We start from the raw sequence: 18,688 nt of genomic DNA, 5'->3' as shown, positions 1-18,688 counted from the left end.
ATTGTTTAAGATGTAAAAAAAATGTATGTTGGTCTGATGTGTATAAGGAGGAGAATCCAGATGCAGCACATTTTATAGAGATTTATCAAATTATTCTTGCCAATTGTTGACAAACATGCAGCTGTTAAGAAACTAACTGTGAGAACTATTAGAACCCTCTGGATCGATGATGAATTGAAAATGTTTATGGTTCAAACAAATGATGCTATAAAAGGTGGCAAACAAGTCAGGCTGCTCAGCTGATTGGTTGACATACTGTCAATTGAGAAATGTATTGACTGAACTTAAAACTTTAAAAAAATAAGAGCACCTTTGGAGCATTTTAAATTATATTAAGGGCAGAAAACCCAATTCATCTCCATCGTTCATTGAAGTTGATGGGTCATTTATAACAAAACCTTTTGACATAGCCAATAATTTCAAGGACTATTTCACTGGTAAAGTGGACAAACAGAAGTGAAATGGCATCATTGAACAGTGAAAACATCATACAGTATTTGTGTATTGAAGATCTAATTATGAAAGAGAAGTATTGTTGTCTTTTAATTTGGTCAAGTTAGTGTTGGAAGAGGTGGAAAAACTATTATTATCCATCAATAATGATGAGCCACCAGGTATAGAGAACCTAGAACCTAGAAACTATTGAGAATGGTAGCAGACCCTATTGATACCCCTATTTGCCATGTCTTTAACCAAAGCCTAAAGGTATATGTGTGTCCACAGGTGTGGAAGGAAGCTAAAGTAATTCCACTACCTAAAAATAGTAAAGCACCCTTTGCTGGCTTTAACAGTTTGCTGCCTGTTCTTAGTAAACTGATGGAGAAATTGTGTTTGAACAAATACAATGCTATTTTTCAGAGAACAAGTTAACTACTGACTTTCAGCATGCTTATAGGGACTGGCACTCAACTTGTACTGTACTGACTACGATGACTGATGATTGACTAAAGGAAATTGATAATAAGATGATAGTTGGAGCTGGATTGTTAGATTTCAATGCAGCCTTGGACGTTATTGATCATAATTTGGTATTGGCATGTAAATAGTGTGTAACTAGTATTTTGCGGTTGGCTCTTGGTGTATTTCCTATTTATAACTTATTTATAACTCTTATTTTATTTTATTTTAAATGTAATATCTTACGTTGTTCTTGTCTATAACTGTTCTGTACTTTGTAATGTATTTGTATGTTTTATGTGGCCTCCAGGAAGAGTAGCTGCTGCATGTGCAGTAGTTAATGGCCTCCAGGAAGAGTAGCTGCTGCATGTACAGTAGCTAATGGACCCCAGGAAGAGTAGCTGCTGCATGTGCAGTAGCTAATGGACCCCAGGAAGTGTAGCTGCTGCATGTGCAGTAGCTAATGGCCTCCAGGAAGAGTAGTTGCTGCATATACAGTAGCTAATGGCCTCCAGGAAGAGTAGTTGCTGCATATACAGTAGCTAATGGCCTCCAGGAAGAGTAGTTGCTGCATATACAGTAGCTAATGGCCTCCAGGAAGAGTAGTTGCTGCATATACAGTAGCTAATGGCCTCCAGGAAGAGTAGCTGCTGCATGTACAGTAGCTAATGGACCCCAGGAAGAGTAGCTGCTGCATGTGCAGTAGCTAATGGACCCCAGGAAGTGTAGCTGCTGCATGTGCAGTAGTTAATGGCCTCCAGGAAGAGTAGCTGCTGCATGTACAGTAGCTAATGGACCCCAGGAAGTGTAGCTGCTGCATGTACAGTAGCTAATGGCCTCCAGGAAGAGTAGTTGCTGCATATACAGTAGCTAATGGACCCCAGGAAGAGTAGCTGCTGCATGTACAGTAGCTAATGGACCCCAGGAAGAGTAGCTGCTGCATGTACAGTAGCTAATGGACCCCAGGAAGAGTAGCTGCTGCATGTACAGTAGCTAATGGCCTCCAGGAAGAGTAGCTGCTGCATGTGCAGTAGCTAATAGCCTCCAGGAAGAGTAGCTGCTGCATGTCCAGTAGCTAATGGCCTCCAGGAAGAGTAGCTGCTGCATGTGCAGTAGCTAATAGCCTCCAGGAAGAGTAGCTGCTGCATGTCCAGTAGCTAATGGACCCCAGGAAGAGTAGCTGCTGCATGTACAGTAGCTAATGGCCTCCAGGAAGAGTAGCTGCTGCATGTACAGTAGCTAATGGACCCCAGGAAGAGTAGCTGCTGCATGTACAGTAGCTAATGGCCTCCAGGAAGAGTAGCTGCTGCATGTACAGTAGCTAATGGACCCCAGGAAGAGTAGCTGCTGCATGTACAGTAGCTAATGGCTTCCAGGAAGAGTAGCTGCTGCATGTACAGTAGCTAATAGGGATCCTAATAAACTAAACTCAACATCTGTGGATAGAAAGTGGACGTTCTGAGAGGACAGCTAGGAAGAGGGTCGATGGCCAATGGTCTTTCTGGGTTTGACTAATAACTCTTTACTTGAAATGCGCTGCCACAATGCTTTCTTATTGCTGTACAGTATTGACAGAGCAAACTTGACTTTTTAACACCCACTGTGTTAATGCCCCACAATGTTAACATCAAAACTTTTAAAGTGTACATATGGGATCATCTGGAAAAGTGTTGAAAGTCTAAAAAGTGTTGAAACATTTTAAAAGTGATAGTCAATCAATCAAGAACACCAGAGTTCCTGGTATCCCAACACTGTGGGCGTTGGAACTAACATTTTAAAAGTGTTAGCCAATCAATTGAAGACATATATAAAAACACATTTAATATATTAATGTATAATTACTATACTGTACCTGCACATTCTTGGCGAGTGTCCAGGGTGTAGCCGTTGTTGCACTCGCAGCGGTAGCTAGAGCCCACGAGGATGCAGCGACTGTGCAGACACAGGTTGGGCAGCTGCTTACAGACGTTTATCGTCTGGTTCAGAGTCGCTGTGCCTGTCCAACATACCCCATAGTAGCTCATCATAATGAGTGTGCTTTCCCCTCCATCCATCCCTATCCATTCATCCCTCAGTCCATCTACAGTGCATTTGGAAATTATTCAGACCCCTTGACTTTTTCCACATTTTGTTACGTTAAAGCCTTATTCTAAAATGTATTAAAACACATTTTTCTCTCATCAATCTTCACACAATACCCCATAAAGAAAAACAGCAAAAACGTAGAAAGTTTTGGAAATGTATAAAATGTTTTTAAAAAATACAGAAAAATGACATTTACATAAGTATTGAGACCCTTTACCCAGTACTTTATTGAAGCACCTTTGGCAGCGATTACAGCCTTGAGTCTTCTTGGGTGTGATGCTAGAAGCTTGGCACACATATATTTGGAGAGTTTCTCCAATTCTTCTCTGCAGATCCTCTCAAGCGCTGTCAGGTTGGATGGGGAGTGTCGCTGCATAGCTATTTTCAGGTCTCTCCAGATGTAACGACTTCCGCCGAAGTCGGTCCCTCTCCTTGTTCGGGTGGTGTTCGGCGGTCGACGTCACCAACCTTCTAGCCATCGCTGATCCATTTTTCATTTTCCATTGGTTTTGCCTTGTCTTACGTCACACCTGGTTCCAATCTCATCAATTACATGTTGTGTATTTAACCCTCTGTTTTCCCTCATGTCCTTGGTGGTGATTGTTTGTTTGTATGTGATGTGCAAGTTATGTTCTGGTGTGCGACGGGTTTTGTACCCACTTTTATTATTTTGTATATTTTGGTTTTCGGAGTTTTGTGAGCACTTATTAAACGACTCTGTTTATACCAAGTTCGTTCTCCTGCGCCTGACTTCCCTGCCACCAGCACGCACCCATTACACCAGAGATGTTTGATCGGGTTCAAGTCCGGGCTCTGGCTGGCCACTCAAGGACATTCAGAGATTTGTCCCGAAGCTACTCCTGCGTTGTCTTGGCTGTGTGCTCAGGGTCGTTGTCCTGTTGGAAGGTGAACCTTCTCCCCAGTCTGAGGTCCTGAGCGTTCTGGAGCAGGTTTAAGGATCTCTCTGTACTTTGCTCCGTTTGTCTTTCCATTAATCCTGACTAGTCTCCCAGTCCCTGCTGCTGAAAAACATCCCCACAGCATGATGATGCCACCACGCTTCACCGTAGGGATGGTGCCAGGTTTCCTCCAGACGTGACTCTTGGCATTCAGGCCAAAGAGTTCAATCTTGGTTTCATCAGACCAGAAAATCTTGTTTCTCATGGTCTGAGAGTCCTTTAGGTGCCATTTGGCAAACTCCAAGTGGGCTGTCATGTGCCTTTTACTGAAGAGTGGCTTCCGTCTGGTCACTCTACCATAAAGGCCTGATTGGTGGAGTGCTGCAGAGATCGTTGTCCTTCTGGAAGTTTCTCCCATCTCCACAGAGGAACTCTGAAGCTCTGTCAGAGTGACCATCGGATTCTTGGTCACCTCCCTGACCAAGGCCCTTCTCCCCAGATCGAGCAGTTTGGCCGGGTGGCCTGCTCTAGGAAGAGTCTTGGTGGTTCCAAACTTCTTCCATTTAAGAATGATTGAGGCCTCTGTGTTCTTGGGGACCTTCAATGCTGCAGAATATTTTCTGGCACCCTGCCCCAGATCTGTGCCTCGACACAATCCTGTCTAGGAGCTCTACGGACAATTCCTTCGACCCCTTGGCTTGGTTTTTGCTCTGACATACAGTGTCAACTGTGGGACCTTATATAGACAGGTGTGTGCCTTTCCAAATGATGTCCAATCAATTCAATTTACCACAGGTGGACTCCAATCAAGTTATAGAAACATCTCAAGGATGATCAATGTAAACAGGATGCACCTGAGCTCAATTTCGAGTCTCATAGCAAAGGGTCTGAATACTTATGTAAATAAGGTATTTCTGTTTTTTATTTTTAATACATTTGCAAACATTTCTAAAAACCTGTTTTCACTTTGTCATTATGGGGTATTGTGTGTAGATTGATGAGGATTAATTTTATTTTATCCATTTTAGAATAAGGCTGTAACGTAACAAAATGTGGAAAAAGTCAAGGGGTCTGAATACTTTCCGAATGCACTGCATGTAGATACTGTACACATCTTACAGCTTGCTATCTGTTGAATGTGTGGGTGCTTCTAGTGCATGTGGAGGTTTCCTTACCTAAGTCTGGCCTTTGTCCATTTCCATTAGGAACCCCTTGGCCATTCAGTGTTGGATCGTAGCCGCTGCTGGGTCTAGATGGATCATACCCACCATTGGGCCTGGATGGGTCATTGCCACCATTGGGCCTGGACGGGTCGTAGCCACCATTGGGCCTGGACGGGTCGTAGCCACCATTGGGCCTGGACGGGTCGTAGCCACCATTGGGTCTTTGAGGGATCAAAGGATTTAGAGGATTCATGGGGTTGGGTCTCCCTCCAAAGTCTCCATCTGGGTAGGGTTGGACTCCTTGGACACACAGCCGGCGGTACTCCTCTGGGGGACGGTGAGACAAAGGTCAAGATGTTAGTCAGCCGTGAGAGGAAAGGTCATCTGGATGATGGTGGAACAGGTTTGGAAAGTTCAAACATCAATAGGTTTGCCAGCAGTGAGAGTAGAGGTCAAAGGCCAAAACTACAGTGTGCCTTGAAACAGCTCATGTCTAAGGACACTAAGCCATACTACTTCAAACCCTTAACCATGTCTCTCTTTGACATCAAAGTATCAAATCAGTTGGTTGCTCTGAGAGGACACAAATACTCTCTAAAGCTCTGTATAAGATCTAAAGCAATTACAAACCACAGTCATAGCCTTCCTGTGGCTCAGTTGGTAGAGCATGGTGTTTGCAATGCCAGCATGGTGTGTGCAATGCCAGGGTTGTGGGTTTGATTCCCACGGGGGGCCAGTACAAAAAAAATGAACAAAAAAAAAGAAATGAAATGTATGCATTCACTACTGTAAGTCGCTCTGGATAAAAGCATCTGCTAAATGACTAAAATGTAAAATATGTCATGTTCTGTAGTCCACAACGCAGCAACATTTTTTAATGTTTCATGAACATATTGGACAAGTTCAAGTTCTCCTACGTTTCTCCCATTTTGTGCTTACCGAACATGACCCAGCAGAAGTTCCGGCCCCCACAAACATGAGTTGCTCACCCCTGTCCTCTAGACTTGAGGTGAAACCAACATGAGTTGCTCACCCCTGTTCTCTAGACTTGAGATGAAACCAACATGAGTTGCTCACCCCTGTTCTCTGGACTTGAGGTGAAACCAACCTGAGTTGCTCACCCCTGTTCTCTAGACTTGAGATGAAACCAACATGAGTTGCTCACCCCTGTCCTCTAGACTTGAGATGAAACCAACATGAGTTGCTCACCCCTGTTCTCTAGACTTGAGATGAAACCAACATGAGTTGCTCACCCCTGTTCTCTAGACTTGAGATGAAACCAACATGAGTTGCTCACCCCTGTTCTCTAGACTTGAGGTGAAACCAACATGAGTTGCTCACCCCTGTTCTCTAGACTTGAGATGAAACCAACATGAGTTGCTCACCCCTGTCCTCTAGACTTGAGGTGAAACCAACATGAGTTGCTCACCCCTGTCCTCTAGACTTGAGATGAAATCAAAGCAACACATGCCAGTGAAGTAAGAGTTGGAGGAGCAGGTATCCTGTGTGCTATGCCCAGTCTGGGTTGAGAGGAAGGAGGAAATGGGGGAGAGTGCCAGGGGCTTTCAGAGCCCTCCAGTCTGCCCTGACATTACCAAGGTACCATTCTGTTACAGCCTGCATCAGCAGAACACTATCTGTTACCGCATGACAGGCGCTTTGAACTGGGCTCAGCATCAGATTCAGCAGTTCTCCAACCCGCCTCAGGTTTTCAAGGGCTTTTTACAATGAGTTGCAGTTAAGGGCAGAACTTACATAACTCTTTAATACAGAGAGAGATATAACGATAGCTTTGACGTTGAAGTAGCTAATAATGATACAGAGAAATATAACTATGGAAATGTCTAAAGGTTTTGACATTGAGGTAGTGTCATGGATCCCCGGTACTGCTGCTCATTCCGTTCACCAGCTCCGGAGGTCTACGTCACCGGCCTTCTAGGCGTCACTGAACTGGATTCATTACTACCAATCCCGGACTGTCTTGTCTCATTATGCACACCTGGTTCCCATTCCCCCTGATTAGTACAGTGGCAAGAAAAAGTATGTGAACCCTTTGGAATTACCTGGATTTCTGCATAAATTGGTCATAAAATTTGATCTGATCTTCATCTAAGTCACAACAATAGACAAACACCGTCTGCTTAAGCTAATTACATACAAACAATCATACGCTTTCATGTCTATATTGAACACACCGTGTAAACATTCACAGTTCAGGGTGGGAAAAGTATGTGAACCCTTGGATTTAATAACTGGTTGACCCTCCTTTGGCAGCAATAACCTCAACCAAACGTTTTCTGTAGTTGTGGATCAGACCTGCACAACAGTCAGGAGGAATTTTGGACCATTCCTCTTTACAAAACTGTTTCAGTTCAGAAATATTCTTGGGATGTCTGGTGTGAACCGCTTTCTTGAGGTAATGCCACAGCATCTCAATCGGGTTGAGGTCAGGACTCTGACTGAACCACTCCAGAAGGAGTATTTTCTCTGTTGAAGCCATTCTGTCTGTCACGTCCTGACCCTTGTAAGATGTCATTTTCTGTAGTAGAGTAGGTCAGGGCGTGACAGGGGGTGTTTTTGGGTGGTTTTCTGGTTATCTGTTTCTATGTGGGTTTCTAGGTTTCTATTTCTATGTTGGGGTTGTTGGGATGATCTCCAATTAGAGGCAGCCGGTTCTCGTTGTCTCTAATTGGAGATCATATTTATGTAGGGGGTTTTTCCACTTGTGTTTGTGGGTTGTTCATTTGTGAGTAGTGTGTATTCTCTCTGCGTCACGGTTTTGTTGTTTCAAGTATTTGGTGTATTGCAACGTTTCACGATAATAATAAATATGTGGAACTACAAACACGCTGCGCTTTGGTCCGATCCTTTAAACAGCCGTGATACTGTCGTTGATTTACTTCTGTGTTTTGGGTCGTTGTCCTGTTGCATCACCCAACTTCTGTTGAGCTTCAATTGGTGGAACATCCAGATGCGCTGTGGAACATCCAGATGCTCTTTTGTTATCTTCAGACGTGCGGCAATGTTTTTTTTGGACAGCAGTGGCTTCTTCCGTGGTGTCCTCCCATGAACACCATTCTAGTTAATGTTTTATGTATCGTAGACTCGTCAACAGAGATGCTAGCATGTTCCAGAGATTTATGTAAGTCTTTAGCTGATACTCTAGGATTCTTCTTAACCTCATTGAACATTCTGCGCTGTGCTCTTGCAGTCATCTTTGCAGGACGGCCACTCCTAGGGAGAGTAGCAACAGTGTTGAACTTTCTCCATTTATTGACAATTTGTCTTACCGTGGACTGATGAACATCAAGGCTTTTAGAGATACTTTTGTAACCCTTTCCAGCTTTATGCAAGTCAACAGTCTTCTGAGATCTCTTTTGTTCGAGGCATGGTTCACATCAGGCAATGCTTCTTTTGAATAGCAAACTCAAATTTTTTGAGTGTTTTTTATAGGGCAAGGCAGCTCTAACCAACATCTCCATTCTTGTCTCATTGATTGGACTCCAGGTTAGCTGACTCCTGACTCCAATTAGCTTTTGGAAAAGTCATTAGCCTAGGGGTTCACATACTTTTTCCAACCTACACAGTGAATGTTTAAATGACGTATTCAATATAGACCTGAAAAATACAATAATTTGTGTGTTATTAATTTAAGCAGACTGTGTTTGTCTGTTGTTGTGACTTAGATGAAGATCAGATCTAATTTAATCCAGATAATCCAGATAATTCCAAAGGGTTCACATACTTTTTCTTGCCACTGTATGTGTATATATGTGCCCTCTGTTCCCCATTGTCCTTGTCGGTTATTGTTACCATGTCCGTTGGTCGTGTGAGTACCTGTGCTGTTGTATCGGCTTCCAAGCTACGTGTTATTGTGCACTTGTGTTACGAGTCTTGTCCCGTGTATTATTTAGAGTTCTAAACCTTGCTCTTTTGTTTGGGTGGAGAAAATAAAAACCCCTATTACGTATTCCTGCGCCTGTCTCCAATCATTATACAACGTGACAAGTAGCTGATAATGATACAGAGAGATATAACTATGGTGCTTCTACACCTGCATTGCTTGCTGTTTTGGGTTTTAGGCTGGGTTTCTGTACAGCACTTTGTGACATCAGCTGATGTAAGAAGGGCTTTGTAAATACATTTGATTGATTGATTGAAATGTCTAAAGGTTTTGACGTTGAAGTAGCTAATAATGATAGTCAATCACACATGACACTGCATAGGGTATGGCGATAGGCAACCCTGGTCCTAGAGAGCCAAATGACCTCAGGTTTTAGTCTGAGCTCAGCACTAAGACACATATTAGCATCAAGCAGGGTCTTAATTGAATCGATTAGCTAAGTCAAGGCCATAATTAGTTGACTCAAGTGTTTTGGAACCAAAGCATGTAACCTCAAGATATGATAGTCTATTGAGTAGAATAGGAGATTGTCACTACTAATAAATTATATATCTTCATTGTAAATGTTGCATCACACTAACTAAGAACCAGGCTTGCCAACCAAACATTGGCATAGGGGGAATATTATAGATTGGTGACTCACCTGATCCTCGTGCGGGGCATATTTCAGGCAGGGACCCCCGTGCCCAGCAGCGTCCGCTGTCACAGCAGCATGTGGCCTTACTGAAGAGGCCGGGCAGCTCCTGCGCACAGCGCCCGTTCAGCAGACCCCCGAAACACGAGCCTGCCTGCTGGTCTGAGAGAGCGGGAACAAGACATGGCATCACACAGTTAACACATACTGTACACCTTGTCATAGATGACTAGGATGCTGTCACAGAGACACACTGTCCCAGGGTGAGAGGCAGACGAACAGGCAGACAGACAGGGCGACAGCCAGACAGGCAGGCAGACAGGCAGGCAGGCAGACAGGCAGACAGACAGGCAGACGAACAGGCAGAGAGACAGGCAGACAGCGAGACAGGCAGACAGACAGGCAGACAGGCAGGCAGACAAGCAGCGAGACAGGCAGACAGCGAGACAGGCAGACAGACAGGCAGACAGGCAGGCAGACAGGCAGACAGGCAGCGAGACAGGCAGACAGCGAGACAGGCAGACAGACAGGCACATCCACAAGGCCGTCGTGTGGTGTATGGGTACATGCCTAATAATTCACCCAATGTTTCGAAATGTGCTAATTCATCCTTCTCATATCTTTACCATTTGAATTCCGTAACACTGTTGCTAATTTCACTCAGCTAATAGCTACTTAATTTTACCCTGCGACATATAGCGACCTTTACATTTTGTCGTAAATACGGGGAAGCACTTTGACATCGTTTTCACATGACTCCTTGATGTGGACGACATGTGAAATATTTCAGACATCTATCAGGGGCATTTAGATGAAGTCAAAACACACTGTCATGACTGAAAATGAAGCGTTTGGTGTTTTTGCTACTTCGGTTCCTGAAAACACAGTGTCCTTTCTCCTAAGCAGCCAGCCCATGACAAACACTGGTATGTGTGTTGTACTGCTGTAATTAGGGCAATAACAACACTGTTGGTACATAGTTACTAAATACTTTGTAATGACATAGAAATGCAGTGGAACAGATGTTGATATTTGGTTATTGCACAAATGGAAAACAGTGGAACAGTGTTGTTTTTGGGGGGGGGGGGGTGTTTGTTTTTTTAACCTTTTTTTAACTTGGCAAGTCAGTTAAGAACAAATTCTTATTTACAATGACGGCCTACGAACAGTGGGTTAACTGCCTTGTTCAGGGGCAGAATACAGTGGAACAGTGTTGTTATACAGTGGAACAGTGTTGTTATACAGTGGAACAGTGTTGTTATACAGTGGAACAGTGTTGTGTTCCAGACCACCTAAAGCGAGACAGATTGAAGACCAAGACCGGAGCAAATCGAGTCCGAGTCAAGACCAATACCAGAGGGGCGACACCGAGTCAAGACCGAGACCGGGAACGGCGAGACTGAGTCAAGACCGAGGGGGGGGGGGGGGGGGGGGGGGGGGGGGGGGGGGGGCGAGACCCGAGAGCGGAGAGACGGGGGGCAAGGCAAGACCGAGTCAAGAAGTTCACCACTGAAGGCCTATAGGTTCACCACTGTTCACCACTGAAGGCCTATAGGTTCACCACTGTTCACCACTGAAGGCCTATAGGTTCACCACTGAAGGCCTATAGGTTCACCACTGAAGGCCTATAGGTTCACCACTGAAGGCCTATAGGTTCACCACTGAAGGCCTATAGGTTCACCACTGAAGACCTATAGGTTCACCACTGAAGGCCTATAGGTTCACCACTGAAGGCCTATAGGTTCACCACTGAAGGTTCACCACTGTTCACCACTGAATGTTCACCACTGTTCACCACTGAAGGCCTATAGGTTCACCACTGAAGGTTCACCACTGAAGGTTCACCACTGAAGGCCTATAGGTTCACCACTGAAGGTCTATAGGTTCACCACTGAAGGTCTATAGGTTCAACACTGAAGGTCTATAGGTTCACCACTGAAGGCCTATAGGTTCACCACTGAAGGCCTATAGGTTCACCACTGAAGGCCTATAGGTTCACCACTGGAGGCCTATAGGTTCACCACTGGAGGCCTATAGGTTCACCACTGAAGGTTCACCACTGAAGGTCTATAGGTTCACCCCTGAAGGTCTATAGGTTCACCACTGTACTAACATGTCTATAATAGATGTATAAAGGCTGTTAAGATATTCATATTTCCAGAAAGGAGTGTATATATTTGGCCTGGAGAAGCAGATTTATGCGCTGACTGAATGGAAGCTGATTATTATGATTTCTTTACTCTCGGAAATGACGAGTCCTCACTGTCCGAGACCATGTCAAGACCGAGTACGAATGTATCCGACACTGAGACAAGACCGAGTACGAATGTATCCGACACAAGACCGAGTACGAATGTATCCGACACAAGACCGAGTACGAATGTATTTGACACTGAGACAAGACCGAGTACGAATGTATCCAACACTGAGACAAGACCGAGTACGAATGTATCCGACACTGAGACAAGACCGAGTACGAATGTATCCAACACTGAGACAAGACCGAGTACGAATGTATTTGACACTGAGACAAGACCGAGTACGAATGTATCCAACACTGAGACAAGACCGAGTACGAATGTATCCTACACTGAGACAAGACCGAGTACGAATGTATCCGACACTGAGACAAGACCGAGTACGAATGTATCCGACACTGAGACAAGACCGAGTACGAATGTATCCGACACTGAGACAAGACCGAGTACGAATGTATCCGACACACACACACACACACACACAGTACTGTGGACACACACAAACACACACACACACACACACACACAGTACTGTGGACACACACACACAGTACTGTGGACACACACACACACAGTACTGTGGACACACACACAGTACCTCAGCTTGGTGTTGCCAGAAATCCCCTTTTTAAACACAAAACTTTTATGGCTGCATATTTCGACAGTGTGGTGTGAGAGATGGCTGAGCATCCTACGGTAGCCTGCATCCTACGGTAGCCTGCATCCTACAGTAGCCTGCATCCTACGGTAGCCTGCATCCTACGATAGCCTGCATCCTACGGTAGCCTGCATCCTACGGTAGCCTGGCTGGCTCTACTGTATATAGGTCAGCAGGGCACTTCTGAAGAACGAGAGTGTGAGTCCCAAATGTCACCCTATTCCCTATATAGTGCACTACTTTTGACCAAGGGCCCATAGGGTGCAGCTCTAGTCTTGCCTGACATCCGTGGCTCGAAGGCCTGTATGCACATGTGGGCCTCAATAAAGAGCAGAGTTTTTTTTGTTCTAGATACAGTAGAGACCCTGTGCTTAAAGTACACATTCAGGAATGTAAACATGCAGAGTTACATTGTATCACCACAATTGAAATGCTGAATAGCATATATGTTGTAATTATATCTGCATCCACAACATGTTAATCACAGGGGGGGGGGGGGCGTTGTTATTGATTACAAATGTATTTCACAATGCTCCAACAAAAACATAACCCTGATCTTAGAAATGATATCCAAAATAAATATACACCCTTTGGGGAAAATCATGGGGGGTCCACATCACATCAAGAGTACCAATCGCAAACCAAAACCCAGATGTTACCATTAGTTGACGTGCGCAGATAAACGTTTATGTTATTTTTCTAATTTGCAAATAAATACAGAATGCCAATTGGCTCCTTTCATTGTTCTAGTGGTCATAAGGATGGATTCTATCAGAGACCATAAACCTGTACTCACATGCACAGGAGTGTTCAAGAATATTGGACCGTTGGCTTTCATATTTTCTGAATGAATCAGCGCGGCTCTAGTAATTTCTCCAACTGTCAACACATTCAGATGAATAGAGGAGGCATACATGGAGCCGCATTGGTTGGGAATTGTGGGAAGGTGTGTGTCCGGGCTGTACGTTGGTTTTAGAGCCGCGTAGCTGTCACAAAGGGATGCAGACTATCGCGTCTCTGCGTCTTCGCACTCTGAATTACGCTTAAGAACACTCTAAGGAGCCCCACCCATCCTTTATGTACAGGTCTAGCATTAGCTTCCCCTCCCCCAATCCTAACCTTGAGCATTAATAGGGGAAATGCAAAACTGACCCAAGATCAGCATCTAGGGGCAACTTCCCCCTATTTTATTTATTCCACCTTTATTTAACCAGGTAGGCCAGTTGAGAACAAGTCCTTTATTTAACCAGGTAGGCCAGTTGAGAACAAGTCCTTTATTTAACCAGGTAGGCCAGTTGAGAACAAGTTCTCATTTAACCAGGTAGGCCAGTTGAGAACAAGTCCTTTATTTAACCAGGTAGGCCAGTTGAGAACAAGTCCTTTATTTAACCAGGTAGGCCAGTTGAGAACAAGTTCTCATTTACAACTGCGACCTGGCCAAGATAAACCAAAACAGTGTGACACAAACAACACAGAGTTACACATGGAATAAACAAACATACATTCAATAATACAATCGAAAAAGGTCTATATACAGTGTGTGCAAATGAGGTAGGATAAAGGAGATATGGCAATAAAGAGGCCATAGTGGCGAAATAATTACAATATAGCAATTAAACACTGGAGTGATAGATGTGCAGAAGATGAGTGTGCAAGTAGAGATACTGGGGTGCAAAGGAGCAAAATAAATAAAATAAATAACAGTATGGGGATGAGGTAGTTGGATGGGCTGTTTACAGATGGGCTATGTAAAGTTGCAGTGATCTGTGAGCTGCTCTGACAGCTGGTGCTTAAAGTTAGTGAGAGAGATATGAGTTTCCAGCTTCAGTGATTTTTGCAGTTCATTCCAGTCATTGGCAGCAGAGAACTGGAAGGAAAGACGGCCAAAGGAGGAATTGGCTTCGGGGGTGACCAGTGAAATATACCTGCTGGACCGCGTGCTACGGGTGGGTGTTGCTATGGTGACCATGGAGCTGAGATAAGGCGGGGCTTTACCAAGCAAAGACTTATAGATGACCTGGAGCCAGTGGATTTGGCGACGAATATGAAGCAAGGGCCAGCCAACGAGAGTGTACAGGTCGCAGTGGTGGGTGGTATATGGGGCTTGGTGACAAAACGGATGGCACTGTGATAGGCTGCATCCAATTTGCTGAGTAGAGTGTTGGAGGCTATTTTGTAAATGACATCGCCGAAGTCAAGGATCGGTAGGATAGTCAGTTTTACGAGGGTATGTTTGGCAGCATGAGTGAAGGATGCTTTGTTGCGAAATAGGAAGCCGATTCTAGATTTCATTTTGGATTGGACATGCTTAATGTGAGTTTGGAAGGAGAGTTTACAGTCTAACCAGACACCTAGGTATTTGAAGTTGTCCACATATTCTAAGTCAGAACCGTCCAGAGTAGTGATGCTGGACGGGCGGGAAGGTGTGGGCAGCGATCGGTTGAAGAGCATGCATTTAGTTTTACTTGCATTTAAGAGCAGTTGGAGGCCATGGAAGGAGAGTTGTATGGCATTGAAGCTCATCTGGAGGTCAGTTAACACAGTGTCCAAAGAAGGGCCAGAAGTATACAGAATGGTGTCGTCTGCATAGAGGTGGATCAGAGACTCACCAGCAGCAAGAGCGACATCATTGATGTATACAGAGAAAAGAGTCTGCCCGAGAATCGAACCCTGTGGCACCCCCATAGAGACTGCCAGAGGTCCGGACAACAGGCCCTCCAATTTGACACACAGAACTCTGTCTGAGAAGTAGTTGGTGAACCAGGCGAGGCAGTCATTTGAGAAACCAAGGTGGTTGAGTCTGCCGATGTCACGCCCTGACCTTAGAGAGCCTTTTGTTAATCTCTATTTTGTTAGGTCAGGATGTGACTTGGGTGGGCATATCTAGGTTTCTATTTCTTTGTTGGCCTAGTATGGTTCCCAATCAGAGGCAGCTGTTTATCGTTGTCTCTGATTGGGGATCATACTTAGGCAGCCATTTTCCCACCTGTGTTTGTGGGTAATTATTATTTTCTGTGAGTGTTTGTGTGCGCCACAGTTGCGTCACGTTTGATTTCTGTTTACCTGGTTTTTGGGAAAGGTTTCACTTCCATTAAAGATGTGGAATTACATGCACGCTGCGCCTTGGCTCATTTATGACAGGGAGTTTGAAGACAGTGATCGTGACAGCGGGATAAGAATGTGGTGATTGACAGAGTCGAAAGCCTTGGCCAGGTCGATGAATACAGCTGCACAGTATTGTCTCTTATCGATGGCGGTTATAATATCGTTTAGGACCTTGAGCGTGGCTGAGGTGCAGCCATGACCTGCTCAGAAACCAGATTGCATAGCGGAGAAGGTACGGTGGGATTCGAAATGTTCGGTGATCTGTTTGTTAACTTGGCTTTCGAAGACCTTAGAGAGTCACGGTAGGCTAGATATAGGTCTGTAGCAGTTTGGGTCAAGAGTGTCCCGCCCTTTGAAGAGGGGGATGACCGCAGCTGCTTTCCAATCTTTGGGAATCTCAGACGACACAAAAGAGAGGTTGAACAGGCTAGTAATAGGGGTTGCAACAATTTCGGCAGATAATTTAAAAAGAAAGGGTCCAGATTGTCTAGCCCGGCTTCAGAGCTGGTCATGGGTGCACCTCAGCCATGCTCAAGGTCCTAAACGATATCTTAACCGACATCGATAAGAAACAATACTGTGCTGCCGTATTCATTGACCTGGCCAAGGCTTTCAACTCTGTCAATCACCACATCCTCATCGGCAGACTCAACAGCCTTGGTTTCTCAAATGATTGCCTCGCCTGGTTCACCAACTACTTCTCCGATAGAGTTCTGTGTGTCAAATGGGAGGGCCTGTTGTCGGGGCCTCTGGCAGTCTCTATGGGGGTGCCACAGGGTTCAATTCTTGGGCCGACTCTTTTCTCTGTATACATCAATGATGTCGCTCTTGTTGCTGGTGAGTCTCTGATCCACCTCTACGCAGACGACACCATTCTGTATACTTCTGGCCCTTCTTTGGACACTGTGTTAACTACCCTCCAGATGAGCTTCAATGCCATACAACTCTCCTTCCGTGGCCTCCAACTGCTCTTAAATGCAAGTAAAACTAAATGCATGCTCTTCAACCAATCGCTGCCTGCACCTGCCGCCCGTCCAGCATCACTACTCTGGACGGTTCTGACTTAGAATATGTGGACAACTACAAATACTTAGGTGTCTGGTTAGACTGTAAACTCTCCTTCCAGACTAACATCAAACATTGGCTTCCTATTTCACAACAAAGCATCTTTCACTCATGCTGCCAAACATACCCTCGTAAAACTGACCATCCTACCGATTCTCGACTTCGGCGATGTCATTTACAAAATAGCCTCCAATACCCTACTCAATAAATTGGATGCAGTCTATCACAGTGCCATCCGTTTTGTCACCAAAGCATTAACACCTGCTAACCTAACTGTATGTGACTGTAATGCCCTGGCCATAGAGAGGGGTTTTTGTTCTCTATTTTGGTTAGGCCAGGGTGTTACATGGGTGGGCGTTCTATGTTTATTTTCTATGTTGGTTTGTTTCTTTGGTTGGCCGTGTGTGGCTCCCAATCAGGAACAGCTGTAGTTCGTTGTTGTTGATTGGGAGTCATACATAGGCAGCCTGTTTTTCCTTTGGGGTTTGTGGGTGATTGTTTTCTGTTTAGTGTTATTCCTGACAGGACTGTTTGGCTGTCGTTTCTTTTCGTGTTTCGGTTGTAAGTGTTCACTTTTATTGTAATTAAAAAAAGATGAGCATTCATATTCCCGCTGCGTCTTGGTCCACCTTTAACGACGGCCGTTACAGTGACAAATACATTTGATTTGATATACTACCCACCACTGCGACCTGTACGTTCTCGTTGGCTGGCCCTCGCTTCATACTCGTCACCAAACCCACTGGCTCCAGGTCATCTACAAGACCCTGCTAGGTAAAGTTCCCCCTTATCTCAGCTCACTGGTCACCATAGCAGCACCCACCTGTAGCACGCGCTCCAGCAGGTATATCTCTCTGGTCACCCCCAAAACAAATTCCTCCTTCGGCCGCCTCTCCTTCCAGTTCTCTGCTGCCAATGACTGGAACGAACTACAAAAATCTCTAAAACTAGAAACACTTATCTACCTCACTAGCTTTAAGCACCAGCTGCCAGAGCAGCTCACAGATTACTGCACCTGTACATAGCCCATCTATAATTTAGCCCAAACAACTACCTCATCCCCTACTGTATTTATTTATTTATTTATTTTGCTCCTTTGCACCCCATTATTTCTATTTCTACTTTGCACTTTCTTCCACTGCAAATCTACCATTCCAGTGTTTTACTTGCTATATTGTATTTACTTCGCCACCATGGCCTTTTTTGCCTTTACCTCCCTTATCTCACCTCATTTGCTCACATTGTATATAGACTTATTTTTCTACTATATTATTGACTGTATGTTTGTTTTACTCCATGTGTAACTCTGTGTTGTTGTATGTGTCGAACTGCTTTACTTTATCTTGGCCAGGTCGCAATTGTAAATGAGAACTTGTTCTCAACTTGCCTACCTGGTTAAATAAAGGTGAAATAAATCAAATAAATAAAACATCAACAACTGACACCCACGAAGCATCGTTACCCATCGCGCCACAAAAGCCACGGCAGAGCAAGGGGAACAACTACTTCATGGTTTCAGAGCGAGTGACGTCACGGATTGAAACGCCATTAGCGCACACCACTGCTAACTAGCTAGCAATTTCACATCGGTTACACTCTAATGAATACTGCCGTGGTTCTACTAATCAGCTGCTGATCAGGACCTTGATTAACTGTATCAGGGCTGGAGGGCTTTAACAAAAAAACTGCATTCCCTGTTGCTTCACTAATTAGCAAAGTAGTCCACAAAACCTTGTGTGCTATAGATCTACATCCAACACTAGTGAAAAGACTAACCAAACCCAGGAGCTTGCTACGTCTGATCTAATCTAATAGAGTCTGTTCAGTCTTCTTTGTTGGTCTTTCTGAGGGCTGAGGGAGAGAGGGAAAGAGCTAGGGGTTGAGGGAGGAAGAGACCAGTGCTTCTTTATCTCTGGAGCTGGTTATCTGCTAATGGCTGTCCTGGAGAGACAGAGGAGCCAGAGACATGGCAACAGGCCAGACCGGCAAATGCCTTAAGCTCTGAAGACGAGGGCTACGT

General features: G+C 44.7%; 1 protein-coding gene across 1 annotated transcript in view; it reads right to left on the bottom strand.

The window, feature by feature from the left end:
• fbn2a (fibrillin 2a) overlaps positions 1 to 18,688 on the bottom strand; it is a 190,817-nt gene that overhangs the window by 119,860 nt on the left and 52,269 nt on the right. Inside the window, exons 9-11 of the mRNA XM_029710481.1 lie at positions 9,592 to 9,744; positions 5,057 to 5,371; positions 2,750 to 2,893 (exon numbers count right to left, since the gene is read on the bottom strand). Of these exons, the coding sequence (XP_029566341.1) occupies positions 2,750 to 2,893; positions 5,057 to 5,371; positions 9,592 to 9,744 (612 nt within the window). The remainder of the gene's footprint in view (positions 1 to 2,749; positions 2,894 to 5,056; positions 5,372 to 9,591; positions 9,745 to 18,688) is intronic.

The sequence above is a fragment of the Salmo trutta genome, chromosome 23 (genome assembly GCF_901001165.1).
Source record: "Salmo trutta chromosome 23, fSalTru1.1, whole genome shotgun sequence".
Taxonomy (NCBI): Eukaryota; Metazoa; Chordata; class Actinopteri; order Salmoniformes; family Salmonidae; genus Salmo; species Salmo trutta.
Note: the sequence above shows the minus strand (reverse complement) of the source record. Positions and strands in the feature narration are given on the sequence as shown.